Here is a 12,102-nt window from a genome sequence, read left to right as displayed (position 1 = left end):
TTGGGAAAACAGCCATCTTTAGGCAATACCAGCCCATGGAAACATTTTCCCAAGGCACGTGGAAGGCCGGCCTGTTGCCACTTGCACCTTGGCTGGAGCTGCCCACACGTGACACGGCCCAGCTCCGGGCTCTGCAAGGAACAAACATTCCTTGTCACATTCCCCATCCAAGCCCTGGCACACCTCGCAGTGTTTTTGCTTTTCCATGGGACCAGCCCCAGGACACAAACCTGAGGAAGAGACGAGGCATGGCAGGAGTGAGGTGATGTCACCTCCCCGGGGAACTCGTTCCTCTGCAAATCCCAATCCAGGCTGGAGCCGAGCTCGCCCCTGATCACCCCGAGGGAATCCGCCCACAAGGATCAACAGCAGGTGGTGGAGGGTGGGAAAACATATAAAGCTCCCTGGGAGCAGCTCTCTCTGACTGTCCTGGCTCCACGGATCTGCCCTCAGCATGAAGACGCTCCTGGTTGGGCTCCTGCTTGGCTTGGCATGCCTGGAATTGGGTAAGATCTCCTCATTCCCAACTCTGCAGGGACGACCCCCCCCTGGAAATTCCTGGGAGGGGAGGGGAAAGGAATCAGTGCAGAGAGAGCCGGGAACCCCCAGGGAGGGGAAATAACACTTTTATGTGTTTAAGGAGGTCACTGGAGAGGGTGAACGGGGAAAAGGGATTTGCGTTCCTGGTGGGAAGAGCTGTGATTCCTGATTGGGAATGATGCATATCATTTGGATACACAGGGATGTGTATCCCATATCCAGGGATGGAGGGGATCAAGGCTACTTTATAAGACTTGGGTCTAAATGGCAGCATTGTGGCACAGGGCAGGAGGACCAGCTTGGGCAAGAGCTTAAACCTAAGCTGCCATCCTGTTCCTTCAGGAATGGGGTGGGATATGTTCATCCAGAGCTCCTGCCATCCCTAAAACCTTCCAGCTGGCTGCTGGAAGCGCTGAAAACTGAGGGATGAACTTCAATGTAGATAAAAGTGAAGGGAGGAGAAAAAACTCCAAAGGCTTTGGAAAGGTTCATTAAACCGCCTGCTCCAGGATTTTCCCTCATTTCTAGAGATGAGGACACAGGTGGGGGTGGGAAATCCCCTGGAGCTGTTGAGGTTTGGTCTCTGGTGGGTTTGGATTTTGGGCAAGCAGGGTTTGGTCATTGTTGTATCTTCCTCCATTTGTTTGTCACCTACTGCAGCTCCATTTTGGGGGTGACACCACCCCAGTGGGGTTTAACCTCCAGCCCCAGAGACCCTCAGGCTGCTTCCATGGGATCCTGAAGGATCCCAAAGGAAAGGCAGCCTGGACAGGGGGGAAATGTCTCCATCTGGAGCCCTGTTTTGGATCTAATGGAACTTCTGAGGATCTGACAGAACAGGTTTCCACTCATAGGTCTGGCAGTGGTGGCACAGAGAGGCACCACCACCCTTTGCTATAGAGCTGAGATCAGGGCAGAAATGGATTTTCTGGGATGATCTAGTGGGAAGCAGCTGGTTTAGGGACAAGTGAGGGATGTGTCTATGACCATTCATCTTCCAGAGGTGTGATATCAAGGGATGAAAGGTACTGTTGGATAGTGATGAACCGGGAATTATCAGCCCAAGATCAGGACACAGAGATGTCCATGTTCGGTTCTCCTGGTCTGATCCTTATGGATCCTTCCTCTTCCCCTGCAACCTTCCTACAAAACCAATGTCTTCTGAGTCAGTGAAAGATGAGGGGGCTGAAGTTTTTCTTCCTTAAATCTGCTTTTAACTGGAATTCATTCCCACAGAGTCTGGGGCACTTCCCTGCTCTCCATGAAAATGGGGAGGTTTGGAAACCACCTTAACCCCAAAGGTTGCAGAGCAGTTTCTCAGGTGCTTTGTGCCACCACTGCTTCATCCATCCATCCACCCATCCATCCACCCATCCATCCACCCATCCATCCATTCATCCATCCATCCATCCATCCACCACCCATCCATCCATCCATCCACCATCCATCCATCCACCAACCACCCATCCATCCACCAACCACCCATCCATCCATCTACCTATCCATCCACCCATCCATCTACCTATCCATCCACCCATCCATCTACCCATCCATCCATCCACCAACCACCCATCCATCCACCCACCCATCCATCCATTCACCCATCCATCCACCCATCCATCCATCCACCCACCATTAAAACTTAAATTTAACTTTAATTTTTTTAACTTCCTTTAAATTTCGTTAACTTGAATTAAAAAACTTCAAGTTTAAATTTCAAAAAAGAGGACAAAGACAGTTTTTGCATCATGTAGATTCTACTACATAGCTGAATGTTCTGATAGAGGTGCTGAAAAAGTAACGTTAAAAATTCTTGAAATGTCTTAATTTTTAAATTTAATTTAAATTTTTAATTTTTAACCGAAATTTTAAAACAAATTTAAGTTTCATTTTTAAACTTTTTTTTAATGTTTAATTTTAACTTACATTTAAAAACTTCCATTTTAAATTTCAGAAAAAGAGAAAAAAGAGAATTTTTGCATCGTGTCTGTTCTAGTACATAGAATTTTCCAAAGGAGGTGCTGAGAGAAGCAAAAATTCTTCAAATGTCTTAAATTTTAAATTTAATTTAAATTTTAAATTAAAAAATTAATTTACATTTTAAAATTTAAATCCCATTTTAATTTTTAATTTAATTTAACTTGCATTTAAAAACTTCAAGTTTAAATTTAAAAAAAAAGAGAACTAAGACAGATTTTGCATCGTGTAGGTTCTACTACACAGAATTTTCCAAAGGAGGTGCTGAGAGAAGTAGACACCTTAAAAATTCTTCCAATTTCTTAAATTTAAATGTAATTATTTTTCTTAATTTAAAATTTAAATTTTTAACTTACATTTTAAAACTTAAATCTATATTTAATTTTTAAACTTTTTTTTAGGACTTAATTTTAACTTACATTTAAAAACTTCAATTTCAAATTCTGAAAAAGAGAACAAAGACAGGTTGTACCACACACCTGAATTTTCCAAAGGAGGTGCTGAGAGAAGTAGATGCCTTAAAAATTCATCAAATTTCTTAAATTTAAATGTAATTATAATTTTAAATTTAGATTTTTAACTTACATTTTAAAACTTAAATCTATATTTAATTTTTAAACTTTTTTTTTCTAGTACTTAATTTTAACTTGCATTTAAAAACTTCAATTTCCAATTTTGAAAAAGAGGACAAAGACAGGTTCTGCTACACACCCGAATTTTCCAAAGCAGGTGCCTTAAAAATTCTTCCAATTTCCTAAATCTAAATTTAATACATTTTTTTTTAAATCAAAAATTTAAAATCGGGGCTCCAAACAATTTCTCCTTCTCCCAGAGCCGCAGAAGTTTCCTCTCCGGCAACAGATGGAGCGGAGTTCGAACACATAACATCGTTTATTTGAATTGTTACCAGTAGATGGCACTGGCTGGTTGCTTTGGGAGGGTAGAACCACGACTTTGGAATATCCGCACCCTCGGGATCTGTCGACTTGGGATGGGAAGGGCTCACGCAGGGATTTTGAGCAGCTGCCAGGATCCAGGATTGCCCGGGATCCAGGATTGCCCGGGATCCAGGATTGCCCGGGCTCAAGGATTGGAGGTGTCCCTCCATCGGCCAGCAAGAGTTTAGGGCGTCACCTCTTTAAAAAGCAGCAGAAACCCCTGATGGAAGTGGGGTTTTCCAGCCCTCGGGATCTCTGAGGCAGCTCTGGAATTTCAGCTCTGCTCTCAGTTCCCGATTCCTGCAGAATTCCCTCTGAACAGGCGGGAAGGAGCTGCCGCTGCGGGAGGAGGGATGGGGGAACTGCCACACTTGGCCGGCTGGGGGAGGCTGCTCCCAGCAGGAGGAGATATTTCCATAGAATCAGAGAATATCCTGAGTTGGAAGGGATCCACAGGGACCAGCCAGTCCAACTCCTGCACAGGACACCCCAACAATCCCACCCTGTCCCTGAGAGAGTTGTCCAAACGCTCCTTGAGTTCTGACAGCCTTGGAATTCTCTGGGGAGCCTGTTCAGTACCCAGACACCTTCTGGGGGAAGAACCTTTTCCCAAGATCCAACCTAAACCTCCCCTGGAGCAGCTCCAGCCTTTCCCTGATGTCCTGTGATGGGTCACCACAGAGTAGAGATCAGTGCCTGACCCCTCTGCTTCTCCTCACCAGGAAGTAGGAGCCAAATTCCGAGCTCTCCCCTCAGTCCCCTCTTCTCCAGCCAGAATATCTGGCTCTGTTACAACATTTTTTTTACAGGGAATTCACAGATCTATCAAAGCTGCTCGAGATCCCTCTAAATCCCTGTTCTTTTTTGGGGGGGAGCTGCTGAGCCCCCCAGGCAGCATTTGGGCTCAGCTCCTGCCACACCCTCCTTGTCTTTGCTGCTGGGGTTTGGTGTTTTCCTCCCTGACATATCCAAGCTTTGCTGTTGCCTCCAAACCTGCTTAGTTTTGGACACCACCAGCTCTCGGTCAGGAAGCTGCAGCCTTGTGTCACCCTTTTTGTCACCTTTTGTGTCACCTCGTGCCACCTCAGAGCCTTTGTGTCCCCTTTGCAGCCCAATCCTTACGATGCTACACGTGCAAGGAGCCCACGGACATCTCCAAGTGCAGAACAGCCACCCTGTGCCCGCCCAAGGCCAACGTGTGCACCACGACCCTGCACTCCGTGGACACGGGTGAGTCCCACTGATTCCTGGGAATGCTCCTAGGGAGGGAGCAGAGACTCCCAGCATGGGTTGGGATGGAAGGGATCATCCAAATTCCATGGGCAGGGACACCTTCCACTAGACCAGGTTGCCCCAGCTTGGCCTGGAACACTTCCAGGGATGGGGCAGCCACAGCTTCGCTGGGAATTCCATCCTGGTCCCACACCACCCTCACAGGGATATTCCTTCCCAATATTCCATCTAAATCTATCCTGTTCCCCCTTGTCCTGCCACTCCATCCCTTGTCCCAAATCCCTCTCCAGCTCTCCTGGAGCCCCTTTAGGCCTTGGAAGGAGCTCTCAGGTCTCCCTGGAGCCTTCTCTTCTCCAGGGGAACCCCCCAGCTCTCCCAGCCTGGCTCCAGAGTAAAGGAGCTCCAGCCCTTGGAGCATCTCCATGGCATCCTCTGGACCTGTTCCAACAGGTCCAGGTCATTCTTCTGCTCAGAACTCTGGATCTGGATGCTGTGATCCAGGTGGGATCTCACCAGAGCAGAGTAGAGAGGCAAAATCGCCTCCCTCAACCTGCTGGACACGCTTCCCTCTCCCATCCCAGTCCCAGCTTGGATTACCCCTTAACTCCTCTCTAGTATCCAAGTGAAGTTATCCCACTATAAAGAGGGAAGGAGAGGAATCCATCAGATTTGGAGCCTTGTAGTGAAGTACAAAAGGCTCGTTATGTATATATTAGGGATTTTTAGAAATATATATTATTTTTATTTATATATTTTAGATAACTTTTTAATGTTCATATTTTTATATATTTTACATATATTTTATATATTAAATTTTAATCAAGGCATTCAATAAATTTATCTAAATGTATATAAATATAAATATATAATATATAAAAATATATATTATATATTTATATATTATATATTATTATATATATTATATATTATATATTTATATGTAAACATATATAAATATATATTTATATATTTATTTACTTATAATATAAATATATATTTATGTATTTATTTATCAATAAATATTTATTTATTGATAAAATAGCAATAGAAATATATAATATATAAATATAGAAAACATAAATATAAATATAACATTCTAATATAAAATATAAGTGTAAAATATAAATATAAATATGAAATTATAAAAACAAAATTATAAACACACAAATATATATATAAATATATAAATATAAAGATAGAAAATGTTTTATCATTTTTCAACATATATTTTTAAAAGTATACTTTGCTCTGGGTTTTTTTGCCTTTCCCACCCCTGTGCCCTTACAGGCCCTGAATTTATAGCTGTATTCAAACTTGGACAGGGATTTGTGTCCCTTTACCATGTTGGAATAATTTAGCAAGGAGCAGGAGGGTTAGAGAGAGTCAGCACTAAGAATTTGTGGCCCTATTCCCACAAAAAATAGCCTGGATTAGAGGCATCCACGGATTAAAGGCGTTCCACCCCTAATTTTCCCGTGTTTCTCCACACCAGCTGCCTGCACTTCCTTTACCGCTTCTTCCCCTCTCTTACCTTCTCCTCTCCTCCAACCTGCCCCTTCCAGGTTATCCCTTTTTTGGGAACATCACGGTGACCAGGAGCTGTGAGGAGGAATGTCTGCCCAACAACGGCATCGGGGACAACAAACCCAAGTCCTGCTGCTACACCGACCTGTGCACCAGCGACACCAGGGCCAGCAGCGGGGTGAGGAGCAGCTCCTCGGCCCTGCCTCTGCTGGCCCTGCTGCTTGGGAAGCTCCTCCAGTGCTCCCTGTAGTGTCTCAAGCCAAAATATCCCCTCCCCTCTCTCTGCCAAGGGAACTCTTCAATCCCTTGGGAACGACTTCCTCTGCTGCCGCGGGGCTTCACTCGTCTCCCAACGCTGAGAACTCAAGTGGATTCAAGCCAAGAGTTTGGGCACCTGGAGCTAAAACCCTCAAATTTCCAGCTTCTGGGTGCCAACCAGATGTTTCCTCACTTTCAGCTGCTTTTGGTCCATTTTGGAACTTCTTGGTTCTATAGAATCATGGAATGGGTTGGGAAGGGACCTTCAAGATCAGCTTGTTCCAACCCCCTGCCACGGGCAGGGTCACCCTCCACTATCCCAGGTTGCTCCAAGCCCTGTCCAACCCGGCCTGGAACAATTCCAGGGATGGGGAAGCCACAATTTCAACTTCCCTGGGCAGCTCTGGTGCCACCTCCTGAGTCAGAGGAGCAGATGGATCTGGTCCTGGGTTTTTTGCTGCCCATCAGAGTGTGGATGGCAATGGTAGAGAGCTGGCACTTCATTTGGTAAGGAATAAGCTATGGAATGAGTTCAGAAGGGCTCAGCTTCTGTGGGTTGGGATGGGATGTATTTCTGGAAAGCTCAGAACATTCCCCAGACTCACCAGGCCAGGGTAGGTTAGACCTGGAAAACCAAATCTGGGAATTTGGCCACACGAACCCCTCAGGATCCTCTGCCTGAGCTCAGGTTGCAGCCAGAGCTCCCAGATTTCCCTTCCCAGATGTTTTACACAGTATTCCAAGCAAATTCTTCTCTTAGTCTGCCCTCCCCTCATCCCTCCACCGCAGGAAAGGAAAACGAATTATTATCCCAGACCCCCAACTCTGGGAAAAGCCAGTTACCAGCACTCCTGGATCCCAGCTGGGATTTGCTTGGAGCACCTGTGGAATTGATTCTGCTGCCCTGTCTGCTGGAAAAGCAGCTGCAGTGGAAGCAGATAAGGATGAGCCAGGTGTTCCCAGCTCCCAACCCTCTCCGGGGTGGGAGAACCAGGGAATTTGCCATTTGCTGTGTTTGTGCAGCCAGGGCTCATCCAGGGCAGCAGGAACTCCCTGGCAGAGCAAGGGCGGAGTGGGGCATGGACACAGCCTGGGCACCATCCATGGACACAGCCCGGGCACCATCCATGGACACAGCCCGGGCACCACCCCTGTGTGCTCAGGGCACCCCTGCAACCTCCTCTGTGCCAAAGGCTGTTTTCCCTCCATTTTCCCTCCCCCTTCCTTTTCCCCCCTCCTTTTTTCCTCCTCCTTCCTTTTTCCTCCTTTCTTTTTTTTTCTCCCTTCTTTTCTCTCCTTCCTTTTGTCTCCTCCTTTTCTCCCTTCCTTTTTTCCTTCTTCTTCTCTTTCTCTCCTTCCTTTTCTCTCTTTCTTTTTTCCTTCTCATTCCTTTTCTCTCCTTTTCTCTCATTCCTTTTCTCTCCTCCTTTTTTCCTTCTCCTTCTATTTTCTCTCCTCCTTATCTCTCCTTCCTTATCTCTCTTTCCTTTTCTCTCCTCCATTTTTCCTTCTTCTTTTTCCCTCCTTCTTTTCTCTCCTCCTTATCTCTCCTTCCTTTTCTCTCCTCTTTTTCTCTCCTTCCTTTTCCCTCCTTTTCTGTCCTCATTTTCTCTCCTTCTCTCTCCTCATTTTCTCTCCTCCTTTTCTCCTTCCTTGCTTCCCCCTCACTTCCCCCTCTCTTCCCCCTCGTTTCCCTCTCCCTTTTCCCCCATTTTCACAGTTTCCATACAACACCAGCAGGAAACCAAAGCCAGGGGGACTCTTTTTCCTCCTTGCACAGAGAACTCGTTTCCCAAGCTCTGTCTCAGCACCATCTGCAAGAAAACTCTGCCAACCTTTGCATTCCCTGGTAGAGGCTCCCTGTGCAATCCTGGGGCTCAGGGGGCTGAGGAGCCCCTTTGTTCTCCCTAAAACCCCAACAGCTTCCCCAAAACACCCTTGGAATGCTGAGATCCATGAGGAAAAACGCCATGGAGAGGAGAATAATGGGGAGTTACTCCAACACCAATATTCCACCCACCCTCACAGACACTGAGCACCAGTTTCTGCTTCCTACTCGTCTGTTCCTGGTTTCCCTGCTCCAAAACCAGCCTGATGTCAGGCCAGAAGCAAATCCCCGTCACTGCCACCCTTAAATCACATCTTTGTTGTGCTCAGGGTGTCCCCAGTGGCCATTCCAGTGCGAAACCGGGCTGAGCTTCCCTCCAGCTCTCATGGATGGGGCAGGATCTGCATCCAGGGAGGGCGTGACGTCCCTCCCGGGTGAGAATCTGGAAAATAAAGTTGGATCCTCTGGTTTTTCAGCCTGTAACATCTTCCTTGGGTGCTCAGATTCCCCCAAGGAGGGAGGACGGGGCAGGAAGGACGGATCTGCGCCGGAGAGGGGGGAAACTACACAAAAATACACTTTGGAAGAGCCACATTTAAGGCTATTCCTGCTGGAAAAGGAGTGGGAGAAGAGTGGCAGAGGGTGAAGAACAACCCAGTGGCTACAGGAGGGTCATTTGGGACAACACTGGGGGAACTGAGGGGTTTCATGGAGTAGCTTCTCCTGCAGGAGGCAAAGAGAGAATGCCATTGAGGCAACAGGAGGTCGGAAGAGACCATTTCCTCCTTTTTTCTCCTTTTTTCTCCTTTTTTCTCTTTTTTTCTCCTTTTTTCTCTTTTTTTCTCCTTTTTTCTCATTTTTTCTCATTTTCCTCTCATTTTTTCTCCTTTTTCCTCCATTTTTCTTCCTTTTCCCCCTTTTCCCTCATTTTTTCTCCCTTTTTTCTCATTTTTTCTCTTTTTTCTCTTTTTCTCCTTTTTCTCTCCTTTTTTCTCTTTTTTCTCCATTTTTCTCCTTTTTTCTCCTTTTCCCTTCTTTCCTCCCTTTTCCTCCCTTTTCCCCTTCTCCTTTTTTTCTCCTTCTTTTCTCCTTTTTCTCCCCTTTTTCCTCCTTTTTTTTCCTTTTTTCCTCCTTTTCCCTCTTTCCCCCTTCCCCCTTTTCCTCTCCTTTCCCCCCCTTCCCTCCTTTTTTTCTCCTTTCCCCCCCCCTTTTTCTCCTCCTCTTTCTCCCTTTTCCCCATCTTTTTCCCTGTTTTTCTCCGGTTTTCCCCCTTTTTCCCTCCCTTCCCCCCTTTTTCCTCCCTTTTTCCTCCTTTCTTCTCCCTTTCTTCCTTCTCCCTTTCTTCTCCCTTCTCTCCTTTTTCTACTCCCTTTTCCTCCTCTTTCCTCCTTTTTCCCCCTCTTTGTTTTCTCCTTTTTTTCCTCCTCTTTTTTTCTCCTGCAGCCAAAAAAGCCTCAAAATCAGATTTTTTTTTTTTTTTAATCTTCAAAACCCACTTAGTACATTCCCTGATTAGCTGAGGTGAAAAAACCCCTTCCCAGGGAGCATCAGGGGGCACAAAATGTCCTTTTTAATAATCACCTACTCACACCATGGGAGCCACAAACCACAGGCTGGGAGCCCTTGAAAAATATGATTTTGCTGCTTTCTTTTTTGGGTTATTCCTGTTATTTATCCTCCTGTTTGGTCCTTAGGGCTTAAACTGCCCCACAAACCCAGGGCACTGCCGGAGGAATCAAAGGACTCGGCCGAGTTTTACGTCACTGGGTCGAGTGGACACGCGGAGGGGGAAGTTTAAATTTAGGCTGAATTAAATAGGACAGGGAAAGATGTGGCTCCAAAAGGCCACAAAAAGACCTGCAGCCTCCTGGCCCTGCAAGACGAGGCTTCACAGCAGAAGATGTTGCTCTGCTGAAGGATTTTACTCTGAGGGCTTGGTTTAAACAGGAGCCTTTCTATGCACATCCACAGGTTTTATCTCCAAATTCCAGGGTATTTCTTGGGGTTTTGTGCTTTATTTGACCAAGGAATTGCCTTTTCCAGCCCTTCTGCAGATGTGGGGCAGCCTTGCAGATGTGCAGCCCTGCAGATCATGGAATCATGGAATGGTTTGGGTGGGAAGGGAACTTGAAGATCATCCAGTTCCATCCCCTTCCATGGACAGGGACACCTTCCATTATCCCAGGTTGCTCCAATTTGGCCTTGGACACTTCCAGGAATGGGACAGCCACAGCTTCTCTGGGAGTTCTATTCCAACCTCTCATTACCCTCCCAGGGAAGAATTTCTTCCTGATCTTCATCACTTGCTTTTGGTTGCAAATCTCCAAGTGCTTTTGTGCATCTGGAAGTTAAAGAGTAAAGAACAACAGAGACTAAACTTCCAGGGAGGTGTTTGCAGACCCACACCAGTGAGGATATTCCAAGTGGGAAATCCCACCTCCAGCCAACCCTCAGGGAGATGTGCCTGCTTTGAATGGCCTTTCCTTGCGGGCTCCACGAGCCTTGAAGGTGGAGCAGCAATTCCAAAAGGTAATTCCGTCCTCTGGAATCGCGGAACACCCGGTTTTCCCTCGAACTGGGGCGGGTTCAATCCCGCTGGTTTGGCTTGGGCAGGATTCCAACAGGAGCATCCCTGGGGCTGCGAGAGACACACAAACAGCAGGATTGATATTTAGAGGGCTGGGTTTTCCAACAGGGATCATTTCCAGGTGTTTTCCACAGCGGTACACCAGACACCCCACGTGCAGCCACGTTTATCTCAGCAGGCCCCAATTGCAGCCCGGCTCAAACTCCGAGGTGGGAAACACCAGGAGCTCTTTGGCTGTTTGATTTTTTTAAAAAACTTTATATATTTTATCTCCTTTTGGAGCAAGAGAGGGGAAAAAAACAAACAAAAACCTCTTGGAATGTGCATTAATCCAGATGAACACAAAAAAACCAGAGATGAGACAAGTCAAGGGCAGAAACTGTTGCGAAACTCCAAGAGGGGGGAAAAAAATGGGGATATTTTTTGCAGTCCGGATAGTTAATGTAAAACAGATCTCTGATGTCATCAAACACAGAGAGGACTTGTAGTTCCTGCTAAAAATACCTATTCTGGAATATAAATATCCATCAGTGTGTAGCTGCGAGGCTTCTGGAGAAATCTGCCCCCGTCTCCCCTGCACAGACAGGGATTTAAATGTTTAATCCAAGGCAAGTCGCTCCATCTGAAGGAGTTATTAATTATGGAATGCTCTTGGCAGGACTGAAGTGCAGCAGCAGCAGCAGGGATATCATTTTCAATATCACTCCCAAATTATTTCTCATCTCAAACTTATCTTGTGCAGGGGGGTGGTTTTTGGGGTCTTGAAATAGATGTGTTTTTCCATATTAGGGCTTGGATGATTTGAAGCATCTGGCTCTGCCACGGCAGCACATCCTCTCTCAGATATCTTCATTTCTCTCCTGCACGAGTCTCACATCCCTAATTCCGGAGGAGGGGATCTGAGGCCTCTTTACCTCTTTATTCCCACCTGAAAACTGAGGCAAATGCCCTAAAAATGAGGTGAAAAGAAGGTGTCAGGAGCGAATGTGTTGAGGAGGGTGGGAGGCAAGCACAGCATCGAGGTTTCTTAATTTAGAAAAGTCATTTGGGGTCATTTGAATACAAAAGGGATGCTCAGAGCTCCTAAAAGAGGGCAGATGGTCTGTCTGGGCTTTACTTCTGTCACAGGCCTGGGGCTCCTCTCCAAAGCTTCCCGGAGGTTTGGAAAAGCACAGGGTGTGTCAGTTGGTCATTCTGTGCCTTGTGGGGCTGCTCTG

General features: G+C 46.3%; 1 protein-coding gene across 1 annotated transcript; it reads left to right on the top strand.

Annotated features, from left to right (window-relative positions):
• Positions 1-355: 355 nt before the first annotated feature.
• On the top strand, positions 356-8,773 carry LOC135406028 (ly6/PLAUR domain-containing protein 2-like). Its single transcript, XM_064640596.1, has 3 exons — positions 356-506; positions 4,566-4,685; positions 6,251-8,773. The coding sequence occupies exons 1-3, from the start codon at positions 455-457 to the stop codon at positions 6,460-6,462; spliced, it is 384 nt and encodes a 127-aa protein (XP_064496666.1). The 5' UTR covers positions 356-454; the 3' UTR covers positions 6,463-8,773.
• Positions 8,774-12,102: the final 3,329 nt, after the last annotated feature.

Source organism: Pseudopipra pipra, chromosome 1 (assembly GCF_036250125.1).
Source record: "Pseudopipra pipra isolate bDixPip1 chromosome 1, bDixPip1.hap1, whole genome shotgun sequence".
Taxonomy (NCBI): Eukaryota; Metazoa; Chordata; class Aves; order Passeriformes; family Pipridae; genus Pseudopipra; species Pseudopipra pipra.
Note: the sequence above shows the minus strand (reverse complement) of the source record. Positions and strands in the feature narration are given on the sequence as shown.

Bases quoted from the DNA above. Each gene is read 5' to 3' on its own strand.
- LOC135406028 (XM_064640596.1), top strand. From the start codon at position 455: ATGAAGACGCTCCTGGTTGGGCTCCTGCTTGGCTTGGCATGCCTGGAA. The intron at 507-4,565 runs GTAAGATCTCCT...TCCCCTTTGCAG, and splicing joins CTTGGCATGCCTGGAATTGG to CCCAATCCTTACGATGCTAC. The intron at 4,686-6,250 runs GTGAGTCCCACT...TGCCCCTTCCAG, and splicing joins CCTGCACTCCGTGGACACGG to GTTATCCCTTTTTTGGGAAC.